The following is a 23,037-nucleotide window of genomic DNA, read 5'->3' as shown; positions in this document are numbered from 1 at the left end:
GGGGACAAATGTGTTAGGATTCCTAACAACTGCAAACGTACATCATTATTCTTTATGCCTTCTCAGTACCATGGACTTGAATGTACCATTATCGTAACAATTTTATCTGATTTGTTTATCATACAATCAAAAAAATTTTAAAAACTATTCCTGTTTGTCAGAATAAAAGTAAGGGATGTTGAGACAATGATAGCAGCAAGCAAAGGTAGTGGCAAAATTGATCTCGATGGCCTCAAGTGGTCTCATTAGAGGGAGGCACTGAAATGTCCCAGTATAACACTCCTTTGTGTTGCTTATCACTAGTATAAAAGTTATGGATGCAAAATTATACACAACATGTGCTTTGCCTCTTTTTAGGGGTCTTGGTTAGAGATAATAAAATGTTTTATTTAATTTTATAGGTTTAAACGAAGCAACAGATGTTTACAGCCTTCTAAGGTAAGTTTAATGTTTTTTTGAAACAGTGTTACTGTATTAACTGGAGTAGCTTCTCTAGAAATCAGTTGCACTCACTGAACTTGCATTGATAATTAATTTACTTACCACTTCAGTTTACTGGCTTTACCTTATAGATGCTCAGCCTCAGAAAAAGGATTGTTTCTACATATAGTGTACAGCAACACCTGCATCTGTGTTCAAACTGTGACCCACCATGTGGGAACCTGCATGGGATTTTCCACCTGTGCTATGTTAGTGCTCAAAAAGTTTCAAGATTTTTACATTTTTGGATCAGTGATACTCAGACTGTACTGTAAGTGGGTGGCTTTAAACAGTGACATTAATCTCTGAAGTTGGGAGGCTGAGGCAGGCCTTGATGAGGTTAGCCTGGGCTACATGATGAAAATATCCAAAAGTATCAGAGTGTTAGTGTTGGCAGTGTTTGTCTTCTACCGACTGTAGAGAAAATCTTGCCTTGTTTTATCATAGCTTCTTGTGATTGCTGGGAACCCTTGATATTCTGCCTTCTGTTTGACTCTTCTATGTTGTTTCCCTGTCTCCCTGCCTTCTTTACTCCCCCCTCCCCTTTTTTTGGAGACAGGGTCTCTTATAGTCCAGGCTGACAACAAACTTGCTATGTAGCTTAGGATATGAATGAAAATGAGGGATTTGACTGCTCCTAGGTAATGTTGAGGAGAAGGATTTTATTGTAGATAATGAAAGTTCAGCCAGAGATATCTGGAAGGGTCCAAACTGAACCAGGCCATGAGAGTAGAGCGAGGAAGAGAAGAGAAGAGAAGAGAGGACAAGCTGACCAGGGACAGAGAAGAACCAAGAGAGCCTATGGCCAGCATAGCAGGTTTATATGGGAGTGAGAAGCTGGGGAAAGGGAGAGGCTTAGAGTACAGGTTGGGTGAGAAGTCCTCAGAGGAGCCACAGGTACTGAGTGAGCCTTTGGGTTTTTTGGGGATGACAGGATGAACTTGAACTTCTGATCTGGCCTCCACCTTCCAAGTGCTGGAATTATAGATCTATGTAACCATGTTTTGTTGATATGGGGATTGAATCCAGGACTTCATGCATGCTATACAAACTCACTACCTGTATCCCTGCTCCCTCACCCCCCTTCTCTGTTTCTAAATTTGTCTCCTTCCTTTTTAAAGTCATGGGAGGGGGCACATCTGGAGGGTTGGGGAGAAGGCTTATCTAGTAAAGTACTTGCTACACAAGCCTGAGGTCTGGAGTTCAGATCCCTAACCCTTAGGTAATGCTAGATGGCTGTGGCAGCCTGCCTATAATTCCAGCACATGGGAGGTGTAGACAGACTGCTCAGAGCAAGCTGGCCAGCCAGACTAGCCAAACATGGGTTTAGTAAGATATCCTAGAGAGTAATAGAAGGAGATACCTTGAGCTTCCACATGGACATGCACCACAGGTGTGCTCAAACACACAGAATCATGCAGATACAAGAACATGCACACCATGCAGTATACATAACAAAAAGATACTGATACGGGGATTTGAGGGTCACTCTTAACAAAGATGACTATCTTAGGGTTTTTATTGCTGTGAAGAGACACCATGACTATGGGATAAAGGGAAAACATTTCAATAGGGCTGGTTTACAATCCATCGTCTTCACTGTGGGAAGCATGGTGGCATGCAGGCAGACATGGTGCTGGAGAAGCAGCTGAGAGTTCTACATGTGGATCTGCAGAAAGTGAGCCACTGGGCCTGGCCCAAGCTTCTGAAACCTCAAAGCCTACCCCCAGTGACACAACTCTTTCAATAAGGCTATACCTGCTCCAAAGACACCACATGTCTTAATCCTTACAAATAATGTCATTCCCTATGTGCCCATAGGGGCCATCTTCATTTAAACTACTATAGAGACCTTGTTTTAACTTCCATCTGCAAAGACCATTATTTTTAGGTAAGACCACCTTTAGAAGTTCTGGGGTGAGGACTTGACTGTGTCTTCTGTGGGAGTACAGTACAACATTGTCCCAGTACAACATTGCTTACTTGTCCCTCTTTGAACATAAATAACTGAAGAATTAGAATAAAAATATTTTAAATGTAGAATGATACATGTGTTATTAGACATGTTTATGGGGCTTAAGATGTGAAGGTAATTATCTTTATATGGTATATGTGTTTATGAATATCAGTTCTAGGTTGCATTAATTTTTTCTTCTCTCTCTGTTTAAATAAAAGTGATACATTAATGCAGCAAGACACAAGGCATAATGTGGCATACCATCTGTCTTGAGAGTGAGTGTTACTGAGTGAAAATGGCTGAGAGAAGCGGGAGGATTGCTGCTGGACAAGTGTGTATTGAGGTGGAATATGATTATGAGTATGAAGCAAAGGGCAGGAAGATCGTTATCAGGCAAGGGGAGCGGTACATCTTGGTGAAGAAGACCAACGATGACTGGTGGCAGGTCAGACTAGATGAGAACTCCAAAGCATTTTATGTGCCAGCGCAGTATGTCAAGGAGGTCACCCGTAAAGCACTGATGCCACCTGTGAAGCAGGCAGCTGGATTGCCAAATAATTCCATGAAGACAATACAGAGCATGCACCTCCAGAGATCGACAGAAAATGTGAACAAAATGCCTGAGCTTTCAAGCTTTGGAAAGCCATCATCATCTGTTCAAGGAACAGGTCTTATTCGTGATGCCAATCAGAATTTTGGATCCAGTTATAATTCAGGCCAGACTCTCAACCTAAGCCTGGACCTGACCCATAATAACGGAAAGTTCAACAGTGACTCACATTCTCCTAAAGTTGCCAGCCAGAACAGGACACGGTTATTTGGTCACTTTCCCGGACCAGAGTTCTTGGACGTAGAGAAGACTAGCTTCTCCCAGGAGCAGTCTTGTGACTCAGCTGGAGAAGGCTCAGAGAGAACACATCAGGATTCCGAATCTGGAGACGAGCTCAGCAGCAGCTCCACAGAGCAGATGAGGGTAAGAGAGACGTCTGGTGAAATGTGTGCTTGCCATAATAAAACTGTGGCAATAAAAAATTTAATTAAGTCATAGTGTTATGAATTGGTTGTTTGGCTTTATATGTTCAGAACACATGGATTGTATCCTAATTTAAAGAGCAGGGGAAAAAAAAATGAAATAGCTTCTGACATGCATAAAGAGTTCCTTCGTGGTTCATGGTATTCAGCATTCTTGCATCTGTGAGGCTGGAACTTTTTTGAGTATGAAAAAGTTTCCTTCTCTCCCCACTGATGTGCATTAAGCAGGAAGTGCTTCCTTTAGTGGTGGGTGACTGTCACTATATTAGAAACTGGTTTTTGGTTGTGCTCACTCTGACTTGTTTCCGGTCAGTGTGCAGATGTAATACATGAGTGTGTGAGGAAAGATGCCAGTGGCATATCAGTGGCTAAAACTCGGCAACCCTGGAACACGGTACAGTACAGAGTGAATAACTGTACTCCAGGCATATGCGTGGCTCTTAAGTATTTTCCCTTGATTGCACCGAATCTTGGCCCAGAGAGAAATGTGTTATTAGTTTGCTTTTTACCTTTCCCCTACCTGGCTTTTTTAAGATTGTTTATGCTGGTTTGTTTTTCAAATAAAGTCATTTTAAGAGCACATGTATAAAATTGAAACTTTATTTGGGCAATTCTGACTTTTTGTAAATTTTTTATTTTCACTTTATAAAAAAATTTAAAAATAACTGTTTGGTTTGAAGTTGTGTTGCTTCCTGGTTTTTTTGTTTGTTTGTTTGTTTGTTTGTTTTTATTAGTTTGGGGTGAAAAGAACCTCCCTCTAACTTCTTTTCTTTCTTTCTGTCTTTCTTTCTTTCTTTAGTTTTCTTTTTTTTTCTTTTTGGTGCTGGGAACTTAACTCTAACCCTTGTAATAAAATTATTCAGGTCAATCCAGTTGTTAGGCTGCTCTTAGGTATGGTCTAATTCTGTAAGTTGTAACTCTGTTTATAGCATTTTTGAGAGGATATAGGAAAAGGGAAGATTCTGTAGAGAAACTTCCAGTGTTTGAGATCAAGGCATGAAGTAGTGCTATTGTTGTCTTCTGTGGGCTCTTCAGTTTGAGTGTGATATGCACTAATGTAGAATGTGTAGTTCTGCTGAGGCTGGGTGTGGTGGTACATGCCTTGACTCCTAGCACTTGGGAGGCACATCTTTGAGTTGAAGCCAGGGTGGTCTATATAGCAAGTTCTATAACACCAAGCTACATAGTGAGGCCCTGTCCTTAAAATATGTGCATATGTTTAATGTATACATATATACACATACATGCATACATACATATGGGGAGAGATATTTCTGAGATTTTGGTGTATGTAGTTCCTTAGGAACCTGGAGGCCTTGGTAAAAATGTGATCTTTATTCCATCCAGCCATAATCATTGTTCAGCAAAAATTATATTTATATTTATATTCACAAGCAATCCCAAGTTCTTTTGGTTATAATCATCTTAAGTTCCCTGCACTGGAAGTTCATGGCTCCTGATCTCTCTCTCCCGGGCCTAGCACTGTTTGAAAGTCTTCTAAAGAGTTCTTTGGCAGGCTCTTAGTTCTCCATGGCAATGGTCTCAAATCTTTTGCATTTTCTTCTTTTCGCTAATTCATTTAGACTTTGGCCTGCTCTTATCAGATCACTTTGCCTTCTACTTCAGCAGATAGTAAATTCCAAACACAACACAAAGCTATGGTGTAGAAATAGGGAGCACATTTGCATAGTAGTCAATAATGCTGGCTTTCATTTTTATCTGATTCCAGCATTTGCCAGCTGTGTGATAATAGGGGAAATTGGCTTTGTTTTACTTATTTTGTAACGCTCAGGGTGAACCCTGGCCTTCACTCTACCCCTGAGCTACATCCTCAATCTAAGGATATTTCATTTATTTTATGTGTGTGAGTGTTTTGTCTGCCTGCATGCCCTGTGCCTGCAGAAGTTAGAAGGAAAAAGGGCAGATTTTCTGGAACTGGAGTTAGGGATGGTTGAGAGTTACCCTGTTTGTCCTGGGAACGGAACCCTGGTCCTCTGCAAGAGCTCTTTACTGACCTCTTGAGTCCTGAGGGAAAAATTTCATAGCTTGAGCTAAGGAGTAGTCACAGGGATGTTGAGGCACATAGTAAGGGCATTGGGCATCTATTGCTGCTTAATTAAGTGCCAGGTGTATCAGCTTTCTTTTCTCCATTTTTGTGGGTCAGTACATCACTGGGAGCTTGGGGTCTCTTGAGGCTGCAATCTTAGGGAAGCCAAGCTGAGATGAATTGCTTGTAAATGTGCCATGCTCACAATGTTGCTGGTTAAATTTCCTCACAGATGTGTGAATGTAGCAAGCAGACTTCCCCAGGATGAGAGTCGAGGAGTGAGAGCATGGTTGAAGCCATCTCTAGTTCCTAATCTTGGAAATCCTACTGCCCTATCCTGTTGATTATGCAGCTCATCCTTTTAAAAAAAATTTTTCCCCCCTTGGTGGGAGACTGTGCACAGGGGTGTGAATAAACAGGATTTGAGGATTAGTGAAGGAATACATTGATGGTTGTCTGTATAACAGATACTCAGTAAATCACACTTGCCACTATGATTGTCATTGTTTCTACTGTTTTTCGCACCATCAAATCTGTAAGTACATCTGTGTTGACAATTGCCTTTCTTCTAGTACAACGCAAACATTTCTTTTATTAAAGTGTGTCTCCTCATACTTGCTCTCTGTACTTTTCTATGAGCTTCTGCAAAATATGATGTTATATTCATGGCATCAGACTGACTCAAGTATTTTCTAGCAGCATTATAAACAAACACACATGCACACAAGTCAGAGGACAACCTCAGCTGCTTATGCCTTGTTTTTGAGGCATGGCTTCTTGTTTGCCACTGCACTTTATATTTCAGGCTGGCTGGCCTGTGAACTTCTGAGGGATTGATTCTCTTGTCTTTATCTTCCATCTTGCCATAGTAGTGGGCTGGCATAATAGACAGGATGTGTGTGTGTGTGTGTGTGTGTGTGTGTGTGTGTGTGTGTGTGTGTATGTGTGTGTAGCCTTGGCTGTCTTGGAACTCACTTTGTAGACCAGGCTGGCCTCAAACTCACATCTGTTGGCCTCTGCTGGGATTAAAGGCTCAAAGTATTCAAACTCCACTCATTATCGGGCTTGTGCAGTCAGCACTTCTACCTACCGAGTCATCTTCCCCAGAATTTAGATTTGCTTGTATTTTCCCCATCTTAGTAAAGGTCTACAGCCCTGCTTTTCCTGTGTTGCTTCATTATTCTTTTCCTTTACTGACTGAGCCATCTCCCCAGCCCCTTCACCACTTCCCATTTAAATTGCAATTTGACAGTTCTTAATAGTCTGGGATACTAAGTCATCTGTCAAATAGATGGTTTGCAAATATTTTGTTTTGATGAGCTCCAGTTTAATTAGTTCTCTATGTCAGTCATGTGTTGTTTTAAAACTAGGAGCTCAAGGCAAAGCAATTTTAAGTATATTTATTTGAAGAAACATGAGAGAGAGAGAGAGAGAGAGAGAGAGAGAGAGAGAGAGAGAGAGAGAGAGAGAGGGGTGTATCTTTCTAAGTACACATGTGCACGGTAGGGGGCATAGTTTAAGCTCTTAGTTTGCACAAGCATGCAGGCTTGCAATTTCAGAATCTCTGGATTTCCTGGCAGGCTGATACTCCAGGAAAACAGTGTTGTTGCTGATGCATTTGTTGTATTCAAGAATCTATTGCCAAGTCGGAGATCATGAAGATTTACTCTGTATCTTCTCTTGACACTTTAGAAGTTTAGGTTTTTAATGATTTTGAGTTACTTTTTATGTAAAGTGTAAAATAAGCATCCAGTTTCATTTCCTTTTATTTTTATTTTTTAACCCTCCAAGACAAAATATCTCTGTGTAGCCCTGGCTGCTCTGGAACTCAATTTGTAAATCAGATTGGCCTCAAACTCAGAGACCTGCCTACCTCTGCCTTCTGAATGCTGGGATTACAGGCGCAGACTCATAAAGGTGACTGTCTAGCTCTTCTAGTGCACATTGTTTAATGACATCTGCTTCATCAGGTAGCTTAGCACCCTTGTTGAAAATCCATTGATCATAGAGACACAGTTACTTGTTTACGGATGTTTAGTGTCTGCCTGCTAATTTATACACACCCTTACACCTCTAGGGATATCTTGAATGCTGTTGTGTTGTAGTAATTTAAAGTTGTCAAGTGTTAGCCTTCTTCCTTTGTTCTTTTTCTAAGAGTTGTGTCTTTCCTGGCTCCTTCGACTTCTGTATCTGTATTAGATTTAGCTCGTAGTTATACATGCAACTTTTACAAATAAACTGGCTGGGATCCTGATAAGGATTCTTATAGTCTTGAGGCTGTAGAACACTTTGGGGAGTAATAGCCACTTCTGCTCCTCTTTGCTCTCTGCTGGGGATTGAACTTAAGGCTGAAATCCTTTCGATTTGTTCATTGGTTCAAGAAAAAGTTATGGGCTGGAGGATGGCTGCCCAGGTAAGAATGCATATTGCTCTTGCAGAGGATCTGAGTTTGGCTCCAGAATGCTGTCAGGTGGGTCACAACCATCTGTAACTCCAGCTCCAGAGGGCTGTGGCAGACATGCACATACCTACACACAGATACACATAGACATAGTTAAAATGAAATTTGAAAAGAAGGTATTTATGCTTCATGGTGATACATAATTTCTTTAAGTATAGAAATCTAGTTTGTTTGTTTAAAACTGTTTTCTTTTTGTTAGCCTGGTTTCTGGAGAGGAATATAATTCTCATCTTTGCTCCTCTATAAAGATTTTTTCTATGTTGTCTTTTAAGATTTCATCTTTGGCTTTTGCAGCTTGAGTATGATACGCTCGTGTGTCAGTGTTTTTGTCCTTATCCTGGCTTCAGTTTGGAAAACTTGTGTTGGCATAACTTCAAACCAGTCTGCTGCTCACACCCTCAGTCATGTTCTGTGTGTTACAGTGTTCTAATTCTTTGCTTGGATTTTGATTCTTTGGTAGGATCTAGCTTCCTTCCTTCCTCCCTACCTCCCCTTGCCTTCCCCTCCTTCCTCTTCTTCCTCTCTCCCTCCTCCTGTCCCCCTACCCCTCTGCCCCTACCCCCCTCCCCCATTTTGACAGGCTTTTCCTGTGTAACATTGCCTGTCCTGAAACTCACTCTGTATTCCAGCTGGCCTTCAATTTACAGAGATCTGCCTGCCTCTGCCTCCCATATCTTAACTTCCCTGTCTGATAATTCTAGCATCTATACTATATCCAAGTTTGATTGTGTTACTTGCTTTTGATACAGTGTTTTGTTATTTTTCAGCATGCCTTGCAAGTTTTGATTGAAAGTCAGACATGAATCAAATAATAGTAACTGAATTAAATAGGTTTGTAGTGAAGTGTTAGGCAAATTTGGCCAGAAATTGGTCTGTGTTAATGTTTGTTGTAGTTATACATGCATCTGTGGTTTTTGGCTCTGTTGCTTTGGGGATTTGGGGGGATTCTTTCTTTTTCTTTTCATTGTTTTCCCCAAGATAGTCTCAGGGTAGCCCACAGTAGCCTCAAACTTGCAAGACTGGCCTTGAACTTCTTCTCTCTCCCAGTGCTAGTACCAGAGGTGTGTGGCACTGTGCCTAGTCTCTTCTAACCGCTCTTCTGTTTATGTACTTGTCCCTTGAGGTCTTTCCTCTGTGCTCCTCTGAAGCCCACAGTTTGGAGGTGTCACAGTATTGTGTAATCCTGTGGTTAAGTCTCAGTCTTACACTGTTTGCTATTGGTTTGTGGCTTTCCTCTTAGTTTTACTGTTTCCTTTAGGGAAGACCAGAAAGCCTCTTCAGAGGGTTTTGGAGCACGAGGACTGCTTTCTCCAGGCTGGGTAGACTCTGCGGAAGTTTGTTGTTGTTGTTGTTTTCCTTAGGCAGCAGATGTTTATTATTAGGGACGACTTGGACTTGGATCACTGAGTTACCTTTTCTCTTCTTGTCAGAGCCACTGAAGGAACTTGGTGGTGGCCTTGTAAATAAGCCCACCAAAGTCAAAGGTCTCTCACAGAAGTTAGTCTCTATAGTGTGTCCATTAATTCATCATGATTCAACTGGATGTTTTAACCAGTTTATAACCTTAATAGTTTCTGTTCAGTTGCATCTATTCTGCAACTCAGGTTTTTTTACTCCTCCAAATGTTGGGGCAGTAGTTTGCCATGAGACCTTGGTTGTCTGATGGGTACAAGAAGTCACGAATTGTTTGAGTTTTGGTTTTGTCTTAATGTTAAGAGAGTGATGACTTTGACATTTTCTGCAAATTAGAACTAAAATGGAAAGTTAATAAAATTGTGAATTAAAAAATAAAGTTATTGTGTGTTTAGTGTGGCTGTGCGTGTGGAAGTCAGGACTACTGGATTTTCTCCTTCTACCATTGTTTTAGGGATCAAATTATGTTGTCAGTCTATTGTGGCAAGAACTTACCCACTGAGCCATCATGTATCTTGTTTCTGTTCAGCTTATTAATATATAATATGTTGGTTGATCTTTGAATCCTGACCATTCTTCTTAAATGATACCTCTTTTGATCATGGTCACATGATCTTATGTATCGCAGACATTTATCTATTAAGTTTTCTTTTGCATTTGTACTAAAAAGATGTTAGCTTTTTGTGCTTGATCTGCTCATTAATCAGGATATCAATAAAATAAGTGGGGAAGTACTCCCTCTTTTGTGCTTAGTAAGAAGATATGTAGTTTTGATAGTGTTTCCTATAGATCCTCCTGGGTGTCCTGTTTGTTTTCTTTAATAATGTTAGAAACAAAGACTCTTGGTATGTGACAAAGGAACACAGGAAAAAGTAAGCGTAACTTGGCAAAGGATTAGCTTTGTGTAAAAAGGGTCCACTAGAACTTGGCGGACCTAGCAAGCACACTTGGCAAAGATGGTTTCTATCTTTTTATCCCTCATGTAGGTGGTGACTGCAGGTCATCTCATTGATAGGAGCTAGCCTCCACAACCTGAATAGATTGGCTAGTCAGTGCAAAAGGAAAGGCTCAAGAAATATGAGCCCTTGCTGGGTTACTTACTTTTCATAGAAAAAATGTTTCTTACAGTAGTTATTGTGGTATTAAAATTATCAATTTTATTCTTGGGAAATCAGGAAACTTTAAGGAATTGAAGTTTCATTGAAGCTATCAAATTTATCCTTGCAGTGTTCTTTTATTGCTATTTCACTATATAGCTTCATTGATGCTATTTCATTCACCATGGCTTTATTTCTTTTCTCCTTTTTTGTTTGTTGTTTGTTGTTGTTATTAGTGTTGCAAGGTACTTGCCAGTTCTAGTGATTTCTTTCCTGTTGTAAACTTCACTCCTCATTGTTCTTTATTTTCTTCTCTTTTTCTTTTTTTGAGACAGGGGTTCATGTGTCTTAACTTAGCTTTGAGCTGTGCAGTAAGATAACCTTAAACTCCCAAGGAAATTTAGGGCATTTCTCACTATGCCTAGTTAAAATTCTTTTTCATTGCTATGGTCCATATTCTTGAGGTAGAAGCTTATCTAATTGTTTTGAAACTTTCCCCATTTCCTAATATGAGCATTTGTTGCTATAAGTCTCCCCAGCACTACTTCAGCAGTCCTGAGGAAGAGCTGTATTTTGTCTTCATACCGTTGAATTCCATGCATTTTAAAAGTCTCAACATGTGTTTCTTTTTCTTTTTTCTTTTCAAGAGAGGGTTTCTTTCTGTAGCCTTGGCTGTCCTGGAACTCACACTAGAGACCAGCCTGGCTTCAAACTCAGAGATCCGCCTGCCTCTCCCTCCAAAGTGCAGGGGGTTAAAGGCGTTGTAGCTGGTTGTGACTGCCCGGCTAAAGACTTGCTTTTTATGCTCATGGGATATTTGGGGAAGTAATTTGTTTAGTTTCCAAGTGGTGGGCGATTTTTTTCCCACTTTTTTATTACCTGTTTATGGTTTGCTTATGTCTTTGATTTAATTTAAAAAATGTTGAAAGTTGTTTAATGCTCAGGATAGGATCTTGGTATGTGTTCTGTAGACACTAAAGTAGTGTATTATGTTGTTGGTCTGTAATTTTGATGAGACCTTAAGTTTGATGGTGTTGATTCTTTGTAGTCTTGCTGATCTGATACTTGCTTGCTGAAGAGTCCTGTTGGCAGGTGGATCTATTTCTCAAGGCCTTCAGCATCATTTTGGTGCATACACTTTAATGGATTGTTATGTTTTCCTGTACATTGGATATCTTTATAAATGTTCATCTCTGTTTCTGGCTATTTCCTTTGCTCTGAGATCTTCTCTCTCTCCCTCCCTGCGCCCCCTCCCCCAGTCACTTTGTAGATCAGGCTGGCCTCAAACTCATAGAGATCCACCTGCCTCTTCCTCCCAAGTGCTGGGATTAAAGGCTTGCGCCACCACCGCCTGGCTTACTCTCTCTCTTTTTATAGAAACATGAAAGTAGGCCTTTAAAATTTTTTTGTCTTTATTCTGCCAATCTTTGTCTTTGAAGGGGCACAGACTGTTAAAACCTAGTGATTTTGTGTGTATGTGTGTGTGCGTGCGCGCATGCATACATATATAAAACTTGAGAGTTATACTTAGCTGTAACTGATAGCTAAGGAGTCTGCCATTTTACATTTTATTTTCTGTTTCTTCTTACACTGGCTTTCCTGTGGCATTTTTCAGAATTCTCTTTTGGAGCTTCATTGTGCTCCTGACATTAGTGTAAATTTTAGTGTTTGCTCCAATCCTTGTATATACTGGCATGGCTTGCCGTTCTGCTGGTCTCATGTTGTCAATTTGAGTAAACCATGAGTTCATCCTCCCTGGATTCTTTTTATTCTGCCATTTGTAACTATTCTAAGCAGAAGCCCTCACACTGTGTTGTTTTTGTTGTAACTATTAAACACAATCTAGCAACTTTAGGAGTGAACTCAGAATCCTTCTTTCTTGATGATCCAGGATCCTCTTTTCATCATTTTCATTTTGCTTAGAGAACCAGCATGCTTAATTATTCATTTAGGGCAAATTCTTAATTTTCTGTCATCTGAGGATATTTCGATTTCTCCCTTATTCCTGAGGGTTTTGCTTTGTTTTTGGGAAGGGTTGTTTGTCTTTATAAATGCACAATTCTAGGTAGCTTTTCTTTTTAGCCAGTGCCTCAAAAATACTCCATACTTTCTGGCTTCTGTGTTTTTGATGAGAAGTAATTTTTTTTTTTTAACTTTCTCTTACAAATGAGCCCTGTTTTCCCTGTAACTGCTTTTAATCTTTTTCTTGGTTTTCAATCTGACTGTGATGGTTTTAGAGTGGATCTCTGTGGGTTTATGCTGTTTGTAGTTTGCTCAGTTGGTTCTATAGGCTTCCTCACTCCCAAGTTTGGTAAATTTCTGACATTCTACAATTATTTTTTAGCCCTGTACACGCACGCACGCGCACATACACACACACACACACACACACACCTTTCACTCACTCACTCTCTCTCTCCTCTTTTTAAAATCCTTTCTTTTAAGGACTTATTCTTACTGTGCATGTGTGAGTGTACATATACGTGTGGGCATGCAGGTGGAGGCCAAAAGAGGGTGCTGTATGCCTCTGGAGCTGTAGCTGCCTGTGGTTGAGAACCTCTTGAGTGGCACTAGGAACCAACCAGTTATATAACCCTTAAATGCTGAGTCATTTCTCTAGATTCTTGATTTCTTAACAAGCTTGCTTATTCTTGGCTTCTGTAGGTCATCCTTCCATGGCAGCTTCCATTCTACTCTATGATTTCCCTCTGTTGTGCTCATCATAGTTGTTACTGTTTTCTCTTTCTCCTAGTCTGTAGTCCCCAGATCATACTTGGCTGAGTGTATAAGGCGCTTAAAGCTGGTATACCTGCTGTTCAGCAGATATGTTAAACCACCAACCCAAGGTTACAAGAGACGTTACAGACCTAGATGAATGCTGCACATTTCTGCTTAAAAAATAGTCCTGTTGGAACACTGTTATTTTTATATTTTATTTTTTGTTTTTTCGAGACAGGGTTTCTCCAAGTAGCCTTGGCTGTCCTGGACTCATTTTGTACACCAGGCTGGCCTCGAACTCCCAGTGATCTGCCTGCCTCTGCCTTCTGAGTGCTGGGATTATAGGTATGTGCCACCACGCTTGGTGAGCACTGTTATTTTTACACTACTGATTGTGTGTATATGCCACAGTACACCTGTGGATATTACAGGACAAGTTGTGGGAATTGGTTTTTTCTTTACACCAGTGGAGCCTGGGGATGGAACCCTGGTTGTTAGGTCTGGTGCAGGTCAATAAGCCATCTTGTCTACCTGATAGAACACAACTTTTAAAGAAGAATGTTAGATGGGAATTGGAGGAAGAAGTTGTAATTGATTGTAGAGACTCTACAATTTGAATGAAAACAAAATCACAAAATTCATACTGCAAGAAATGGTGGTAGAGTAGGCTCCTATCATTTATGCAAGGCCCTCATCACTGCCCTCAAACCACACAAAGTCAAGGCAGTGAGGGCTAACTGACTAGTCCCCACAGCAGCACTCATATGTGCAGTGTCTTCAATAGGTTAGTGTTTAGGTCTTTTCAAAGTTCATACTGATGCAAGAAATGAAGATGAAACCTGAAAAATCAAAACAGAAAAGAAACCTGGTGATAGAGACAAGAGAAATTTCTGCAAGTTTAAGTCTGGCCTGGTCTATGTGGAAGTTCTGTGTCAGCCCCAGCGCTAAATACAAGATATTGTCTCAAAATAAGCAAAACAACAAAACAATGGTAAAAAAATAGACGCTTCAGACCCCATGCCCCACCTCCACACTCTCACTAATGTTCTAATTATTTAATCAGCCTTTCCAGTCTCAAGCATTAAAGTAGACTTTGCCAGGAGGCTGACAAGATGCCAGGAGGCAAAATAATGACTGGCAAAGCCACATTTAGGAAGAAGATTGAAATACATAAAGCTTAGAATGAGATTTTTTAAAAAAGTCTCATTCCAGAAGTCAATCAAAAGACTATTTTACCAATAGAATTTGTTTAAAATTAACGAGGGATGTCATTTTTCAAGCTAGTTGAATTAAAAAATTAATGTCAAAGTCCTATGTGTGTCAATTTTTTAAAGATGTTTTTCCCTAAGCCTGTATTCCCTAGATCAATGGTTCTCAATCAGTGGGTCATGACTCCTTTCAAGGCATGGGTGGGGGGGGGCAGTGTGTATAAATGACCTTTTCACAGGAATGGCTTAAGTCCATCAGAAAACACAGATATTTGCCTGGCATAGTGGCACAAGTCTGTAATCCTAGCACTTAGGAAGGCAGAGGCAAGTTAATCTCTGTGAATTGGAGGCCAGCCTGGTATGCAAAGTGAGTCTAAGATAGCCAAGGCTACACAGAGAAACTCTTGTCTAAAAAACTGGAAAAAGGGAAGACATATATTTACATTACAATTCTTAACAGTACCAAAATTGCAGGTTTGAAGTAGCAAAGAAAATACTTTATTGCTTGAGGTCACCACAACATGAGGAACTGTATTAAAGGATTGCAGGCATGAAGAAGGTGGAGAACCACTGCCCTGGTTGGTGTTAAATCTAAAACCAGGTGTACATTAGGCACAGCAAATGGTCTCCTTTTATCCCAATCCTTCTTCTCTGCTGATCTTTCTTTTAGGTCCTCCCCACCAGGCTACTGGAGTTGGTCAGTGGAGGCATCTTAGTACCTGCCTGACTTACACAAACTTCCTACTTAATGATGCTTTTATTGCTCAGAACTAGTCCACAATTAGAGTCGTAGCTTTCGGGAGGGCTACTACTACAGTACTTCTCTGTAGCACTCTTAGAGTTGAAGACCCAAAGCTGGTATTGATAAGGCGATTTTTGTTGTTAAATTATGGTGTTTACGTTCTAATTGTCATACTTAGGAAGCAACCTGCAGTTGTCTCTTGAGCACGGATGTAACTGCTGTTTAATTTTCTTTGAAATGTAAGGTGGAATTGTGTTTGAATTTGGGTAGGATAGATGTAGGCTTTGGATGTCATACTGCTTTCGTATATGACTTTAGACAAACCATCTACTCTCAGAGCTATAAGTTTTCACTTCTAGAAACAAAGTTCAGAGTTGTTGCTAGGTTTAAATGGGATCTGGTGTGTACGTAAAATTACTTCAGTGTCTGGTACAGGAGGAGCCACGTGGTGTAAAGTTATTTACTACTTAGCAATGCACATACACTCTAGTGTCAGAGATCACAGTCGCCAAGCACAAATGACTGTAAAGATCTCACTGTGTTGCTTTTCTATAATTTTAAGGAGTTACTGGGTCTTAAAACACTTCGATAATGCATTAGAAAATAGAAGGTAGTACCTGAGTGCAAAAGTGGGCTTCACATTACACCCTGAATTATGATTGATTGATTGATTGATTGATTGATCTGGTTGCATGATGTACTCTTTGTAGGGAACCTAGGTAAGATCACTCAGAAAAGGTGGTATTTGGCTAGCAGAGTACAGATCAACCAATGCTGCACTCATCAGTGCAGTGCAGGGTAGCTATACTGTTGTACTTTTTGCTAGAGTAGATTAAATCATGTTAACTGTACTTGACTCTTTAAAAGGTAGAAACAATTAATTTAATTCAGCCAAGTTTGTGATTTGTATCTTTAGAAAGTAAAACTGGAAACTAGAACTGGTATTACATTTATTTTTTGTTTCTTAAAAGAAAAAGGTACATTTTGTGTGTGTGTGTTTGTTGGACTCAGGAGGGTACCCACCTGCTATGGCACATATGGAGGGCAGAAGACAGCTTGTAGAAATTGGTTCTCTCCTTCCACCATGTGGGTCCAGTGGGTCCAACTCTTGTCACAAGTCTTGGTGGAAGTGCCCTTACACACCAGGCCATCTCCCCGTCATAGCCTTAGTTCTAAATAACTAAAAAGATAAAATACTCAGAATAGAATAGAAATATAGGAACTGAAGATACTTATAGCAGGTTTTTATTTTGTTTGTTTGTTTTTTTGGGGTTTTTTAGACAGTTTCTCTGTGTATCCTTGGCTGTCCTGGACTCCCTTTGTAGATCAGGCTGGTCTTGAACTCATAGAGATCCACCTGCCTCTGCCTCCCCCAGTGCTGGGATTACAGGCGTGCGCCACTATGCCTGGCTTGTAGTAGTCCTTTAATGATGCCTGTGTATATTAAAGTAAAAGCATTAATGTGCAGTCTGAAGAGGGAATAACCAGATAGCTTTGAGTTTTTAGTATTTTCTTCTTAAGTTTTCCATTGTTCTTTAACTGTACCTCTGAATTAATGTGAATGATTGACATTTTAATTTTAATTCATTGTCTCTACTGCTACTTTCTTTGTCTATAGAAAATATTAATGGGGGAAGTAAGATGGAAAGACAAGATCGATAATATTTCACAAGAATGCTCATGGATTCTATGCAATGAAGAGTTGGTTCTATTCGAGTTGAATCTTTCTTGAGTGGTATTTTAATGAAAGCTGAGAGTAACAACATCAGTGATGCTTTTTTTGTTGTTCATTGACTGATTTTGGTTTATAAACCAACCTAAGTGAGATTAACCAAACCATATTTAGACAAAAGTATGCTTTCCTCTCAGAATATCATCCTGGAGATACTGTCCTCTGCTTTTGCTTCCAACTGTAGCCATCTTCTTGTCAAACCTTCCTACTTATTTAAAACAGGGAAGAACAGCAACTCTTAGATTTTTATTTGGCTGATATTCAGAACATCAGAAGACTTGATACTTGATGGAATTCTGAACTCCTTTGTTAGGAAATTTACATTATACCATCTATTATTGTAGTTTCTAGGTGTCCAGAAACCCAAAATTAGAGTGATCTGGACAAAGTAATTACAGAATGAAAACCAGCAAAACTTTAAGAAAATTGAGTCATAGATGAGTAGGTGAAAGAAAGTTTGGGAGTGGAATAAGACAGACTTGAATTACATTTGTATCAACCTGGAAGGAGAAACTGACTCAGCTGGAGGAGTGATCTTGTTCCTTTGGCAACACCCCCGCCCCAGGAAGAACACTTGGTGATAGCAACTGGGGTCTTTCTCTAAGAACCTGCTGTACAGAACATGAATACTTTAGTCAGCACCCCCGGAATAAAAGGCTTCCTTTATTTGGAGATAGCTCTGTTCCTAAGGCTCCTTTCTCAACTTGGTTGTGACCTTTTTTAAGTATCTAGCACAAAACTGTGGATTGTCTGTGTGAGAGTCTGTTTGTGTGTGTGTGTGTTTTCAGACAGTTTTATTAGCTCACAGTCCACATGAAAGCCATCTATGTTCTCTTCCATTTCCTCACACTGTGTCAGTGGTCAGTGATTCTTGCTTTTATCTTTTCTCAACATTTCCCTCTCCATCCCTTCTTTCCATTTTTCAGAGACAGGATCTCACAGGATAACTCTGGTTGGCCTTCAACCTGTGATTCTTCTGCCTCAAGTGCTGGAATTACAGGCACGGACTATGCCCAGCTTATTATCTCTTTGCTGAGACAAACTGATCCCTGCTTTGCCTTTCTTCTGAATCATACTTACCCCGCTTTTATGACTTTTAGATTTAGTTGGTTTTATTCTTATATTTGTTTGCTCTCTCACAGCCTGGTTTCATATTTGTGTATTAGTCAGAATGCTTGCTTACTAGAATCTCATTCATGAGAAGCTAAAGTAAAAGCATTTCCTGATTTCTGAAAATGAAGTACAGAATGGGTTAGTTCTCTTGACATCAGAAGGACTGGAGCAGGGACCTGTACACTGTGAAGGATCTCCAGGCTCTGAGCCATAGTTGTCTGTCTGTGATGTTGTCATTCTTCCAAATAGGTTTCCTCCCCATGACTTAGAGGCAAGTTACCAGCAACTGTCAGGTATACTCTCAGTTTTTCTGTTCAGCCATTTGATTTTCTTTCCTTAGCTCTAATTGAGCAAACCTTGGGGGAGTCTGGCTTGGCTTGACTTGAGACGATGCTTGTACTGTTTTTAATGGCCAGGGGTTCACTTACATCCTGGGGCATGATTGAAGCTGATCCAAACTGCATAGCTAGAATTTGAGACAGAATTCCCCCAAAGAAGTTGTAGATAGGCTGTTTGCAGAGTAAGGGAGAGGTGCCAGGCATACAAAGTAATATTGCCTGCATATCCTAGCTCTCTTACATTATACTTGCTCCATGCCAGGATGGCTATTGTCACCAACTGCTGTAAAGGCCGGAGGAGAGTGTAGGCAGGAAGGAGAGTTCCCAGTCATACTCTGTTTCTCATAGAAAGTTTTGAAGATACAAGAGTTGTAAGTGACATAAAGAAAAATAAAATAATATAATCTCTTTGAATGAATTTGGGCATGTCAGACTCTCCAAGTTATAAATTTCTTGATGCCAGAGATTTTGTTGTTGTGATAGTTAATACAAGTGAAAGCAACACCCAATTAAAAAACAAACAAAAAACCCAACCCATAGGGCTGAGGAAGTGGCCCAATTGGTAAAATTTGTGTACAAGCATGAGGACCTGAGTCAAGTGTGGTGTGTGTTTGTAACCTCAGCACTGGGGAGTGGAGGCAGACAGAGTTCTGGGGCCACCTGGCCAGCACCAGGCCAGGGAAAGACTGTTTCCAAAACATAAGAAGGGAATGGTGCCTGAGCAATGGCATCTGAGTATTCCCTGGCCTTCACATACAGGCATATATGTGCACACATACATATACGATGTCTTAGTATGGTGTGTGTATAGTTGACAGTGAATAAACTTGTTATAGTTTTCATGTGCTCAGGCAGCTGGTCTGTACTGCGTAGATATTTTGGTCCATTATTATTCTAGATGTTTCTGTGAAGATGTCTCTTCTATGAGACTAGCCTGTAAATCTAGATTTTGAGTAGACCATATTAACCTCTTTAGTGTTTGGGCATAATCTGGTTTTGGATGCTTGGGGAGAACAAAAGCTGATCTAGGCATAAAGGAATTCTTGGAACTTATACTCAAATGACAGATCTTCCTTGGATCTCATCCTGCTAGCAATCCTGCAGATTTTGTTAAAAGGCAAAGATTTATATGATCTGAAGAGAAACCAGAGTATCCAAATTTGGGACCATTTAAGCTTTTGGTCATGTGAGCCAATTCCTTAAAAGAAATTCTCCACCCTGTCATGTAGGTTTTATTATACACATTTATACAACACACTCTCCTTGGTATGTTTCTCTAGACACTGCCTAATAAGCAGAATATAGCTGCTGCACACCTCAGGTTTTTAATCACCACAGTTAATACTCAAGAAATGACTGGAGTTCACATGTAGGATCCTTTGCAGACATGTGCTGTGGTACTCTGGCAGACGAGAAGAGCGTGCAGGGAGGCCTGAGGACTGTAGGGGTAGTATGATGGGCAGTGCGTCAGAACTGTGTTGGTTCGGGAGAAAGCAAGCAGATGACCAGAGGAAGGAGTGTGGAAACGGCAGCTGTGCAAAAATGACAGGTGGTCATATTAGTACAGTTATTTGCTATGCATTGACCTACATCTAACATTCAGAATATGGAATCATTATATTCATTATGTCTTAGAGTTCTTGGATACCTTATAAAATGATGACATATAAATTTTCTTCACATTCTGGTAGGTTGGAAGAGTCATTGCTTAACCCTACAATTTAAAAAGTCTAAGATGCTATATTTAAAGGTTGTTAAAGTCTCAGCGTCGTCTGGAGTTGAGGAACCTCTCATGCACACATGCATGTGTAATTAGAGAGTAAGGATTTGATTGACAGTCTGATTGTAATAGTCATCCAGAAGTGTTACATCCAGAGTGTTCAGTGTTATCCACCTGCCTTCTTCCTATCTGGGTGATGGATGGATCAGCAGAAGCAAATCTAGATGGTGGAATGGAATGATCACTTAGATAACTTGATCGCCACAGTACATCCAACACCTCAGGCCTGCATGTTGAAAAGCAACGAGTGTAACCTGCTGCACAGGAGCTGGCTTCTGAGAGCATGCTGTACGGCCACTTGACTTTTGAAACCTTGTCAACTGTGGTTGAACACCAGTTGTTAATTGTTTTTCTGGCTCATGTTACAGCAGCATTAGTGACTTGAAATCATTGGAAGCTGGGTGCGGTGGTGCAAGTTTGTGATGTCAAGACTTGAGAAGCTGAGGTGGCAGGATCCTTCCTTGCTGTCAGATGGAGGCACGGACTACATACTGAGTACTAAGCTAGCCAGTGCTGTATAGCAAAACCCTGTCCCCCACTTTCCACCAATAAGCCTCCAAAACAAACCTACTAGAATTCAGACAAAGCAGGGCTGCATTGTTCTGAAGTGGACGCTGAGCATCTTGAGTTGATGGCTTCTCAACTGCTTTGGAAGGAGGGATACTTTCTTTTGCTTTTACATCCAAAGACAATTTCCTAGTCCCAGCTCAGAAGTCAAGGGACTTACAAGAACATTGACACTCTTGCTTGCTTGAACCATAGTAACCCAACCATTTTATTCATAGGAAGCCAGTTCTAGCTGATAGTTCTACCTGGTTATTCATAACAGCACATTTGGCATTTTCTTAAAAATAAAATATAGCTGCCACTCCAAAGAAAATAGTTCACTTTTGTTAAAATTATAAAAGCCAGTCCTTTGAGTGGAAAAGTAGAATTTTATTTTATTTTTTTGAGACAGGGTCTTACTTTGTGGCTCTAGCTGGCCTGGAACTTGATAGATCAGGAAAAATTTTTAAAGAGAGACAGACAGACAGACACACACACACACACACACACAGAGAGAGAGAGAGAGAGAGAGAGAGAGAATGAGAATGTGTGTGTGTGTGTGTGTGTGTGTGTGTGTGTGTGTGATGTGTATAGGTACCCATGATGACCAAAGGCCTCAGGTCCCCTGGGGCTAGAGTTACAGGCATTTGTGAGCTCCCAACATGGGTGCTGCAGATGTATGGAACTCAGGTTCTCTGGGGGAGAAACAAGCGCTCTTAATTGCTGAGCTGTCTCCAGTCCCAGAAATAGAATTTTGGAAACTTGTATTTGCTGCCATATCCATAAAGCGCTTTTGGTGAAAAATGTGATTTAAAAGTGTCCCCCCCCCCCCCCCCTGCCCCGAGACAGGGTTTCTGTTATTTACCTTGGTTGTCCTGGACTTGCTTGGAGACCAGATTGGCCTCGAACTCACAGTGATCTGTCTGCCTCTGCCTCTGCCTACCGAGTGTTGGGATTGAAGGTGTACGCCACCACACCCAGCCGTTCCCCCCTCCTCGTTATTACTTATTTTTGATAGTGAAATTTCAGCACTTTGAAGATAAGCATAGTTTAGTGATGAATAAATGAAAAGTAAAAGTGTTTGGTTTTGATGTGACTGGGTAGATATTTAATTTTTGCAATTTTTTTTTTTTTAAGATTCTACTAATTCTTAAGAGACTAAGGAGGCTCACAATTCTATGAAATGGAGAATTATATTCCTTTGTCTTTCTCATTCACATAAGGATATAAGGCTATTACTTCTTTATATACTTCAGCCCAGATAACATACGGTTGGAATGTAGAAACAGATGTGAGAATCCAGACAACAGTGAAAGATAAACAGGGCCATTATTATTACTACATTTTTAGAGGAAGAAGGTCATTTAAAAATAATCTAATACATAACAAGGTAATCATTAGACAGAAGGTCTCTGGTGCTGTTGGGGATGTAGCTTTATGGTAGACACTTATCTAGCATGCAGGAGGCCCCAGCTTGAATCTTCAGCATTGCCTTCAACAAAAAAAAAGTGGTTTGTCTGTGTTCATAAGGATTGTTTGCTGTGGTTAATTTAGAAATATGGACTAATAAACACTTATTATTAGGCTATAGTTATGATGGTGGTATTTTCTAACCTGCTAACAATCAATGAAAACACAGACACCTGATGTATTTTAGAATAAGCCTTTACCCTGGGCAAGGCTGATATTATCTCTTAAGCTGTCCTCTAATAACTCCCAGTCTCCATCCTATTCCATCTGCCTCTAATAATTTCTATTTGGGTTACCTCCCATCCACAATCCCAAAATACTTGCTAATAGTCTCTGTTTCTTTCCATGAGGAACTTCAGAATTCCTCCTCTGGGCCCACATGGCTCTTTTTCTATCCCATGGTGATTCTCTTCCTCCTCCTTTCTCTGTCCTGGCTCCTCTCTCCCAAGATCCTCTCTGTCCTCAAAGCCCAAGAACCTTAGCCATGCCTATCCCATTTGCCTGCCCAGGTGCATTGGCTTTTTATTGTTTAAATAGGAATAAGTTTTTAGGCAAAGTTACACAGCAATACTTGGGGCACATTAAAAGACAGCAAGCAGTAATAAGCATCAAAATACATCAGACCAACCTCCAATAATTGCTTTGGTAAAAGGGTCAGTATTTACTAGGTGAACCTGCCATTTGAATGTGGCTTTATGAGGCTGTTACTCTCAGAACTCAATTCCTGATTCAGTAGGTTTGGAGTAAAGTTAGTGGCTTAGAGTTGTTAATATTTTTAGTGGAATGCTTTAAAATTGGACCAGTTACAGAGTTACAGAGGCAATGATAGGTGGATTCTTCAATTGCTATTAGAGCATATGATCTTTCAGCCATACACAGTACTTAACTTTTTTTCATGTAAAC

At 40.3% G+C, this 23,037-nt stretch overlaps 1 protein-coding gene across 8 annotated transcripts in view; it reads left to right on the top strand.

The window, feature by feature from the left end:
- Positions 1 to 23,037, top strand: part of Arhgap12 (Rho GTPase activating protein 12) — a 100,860-nt gene that overhangs the window by 19,601 nt on the left and 58,222 nt on the right. For 4 of the 8 annotated variants that reach the window (XM_051151180.1, XM_051151179.1, XM_051151178.1 and 1 more), the window contains exon 2: positions 2,656 to 3,410. In XM_051151180.1, coding sequence (XP_051007137.1) covers positions 2,733 to 3,410 — 678 coding nt within the window. In that variant the 5' untranslated portion in view covers positions 2,656 to 2,732. Of the gene's footprint in view, positions 1 to 401; positions 439 to 2,655; positions 3,411 to 23,037 lie in introns of those variants that run through there. The other 4 variants (XM_051151183.1, XM_051151182.1, XM_051151181.1 and 1 more) reach the window with 2 other exon arrangements.

This window comes from Acomys russatus, chromosome 9 (genome assembly GCF_903995435.1).
Source record: "Acomys russatus chromosome 9, mAcoRus1.1, whole genome shotgun sequence".
NCBI lineage: Eukaryota > Metazoa > Chordata > Mammalia > Rodentia > Muridae > Acomys > Acomys russatus.
This window is presented reverse-complemented; position numbering and strand designations above follow the sequence as displayed.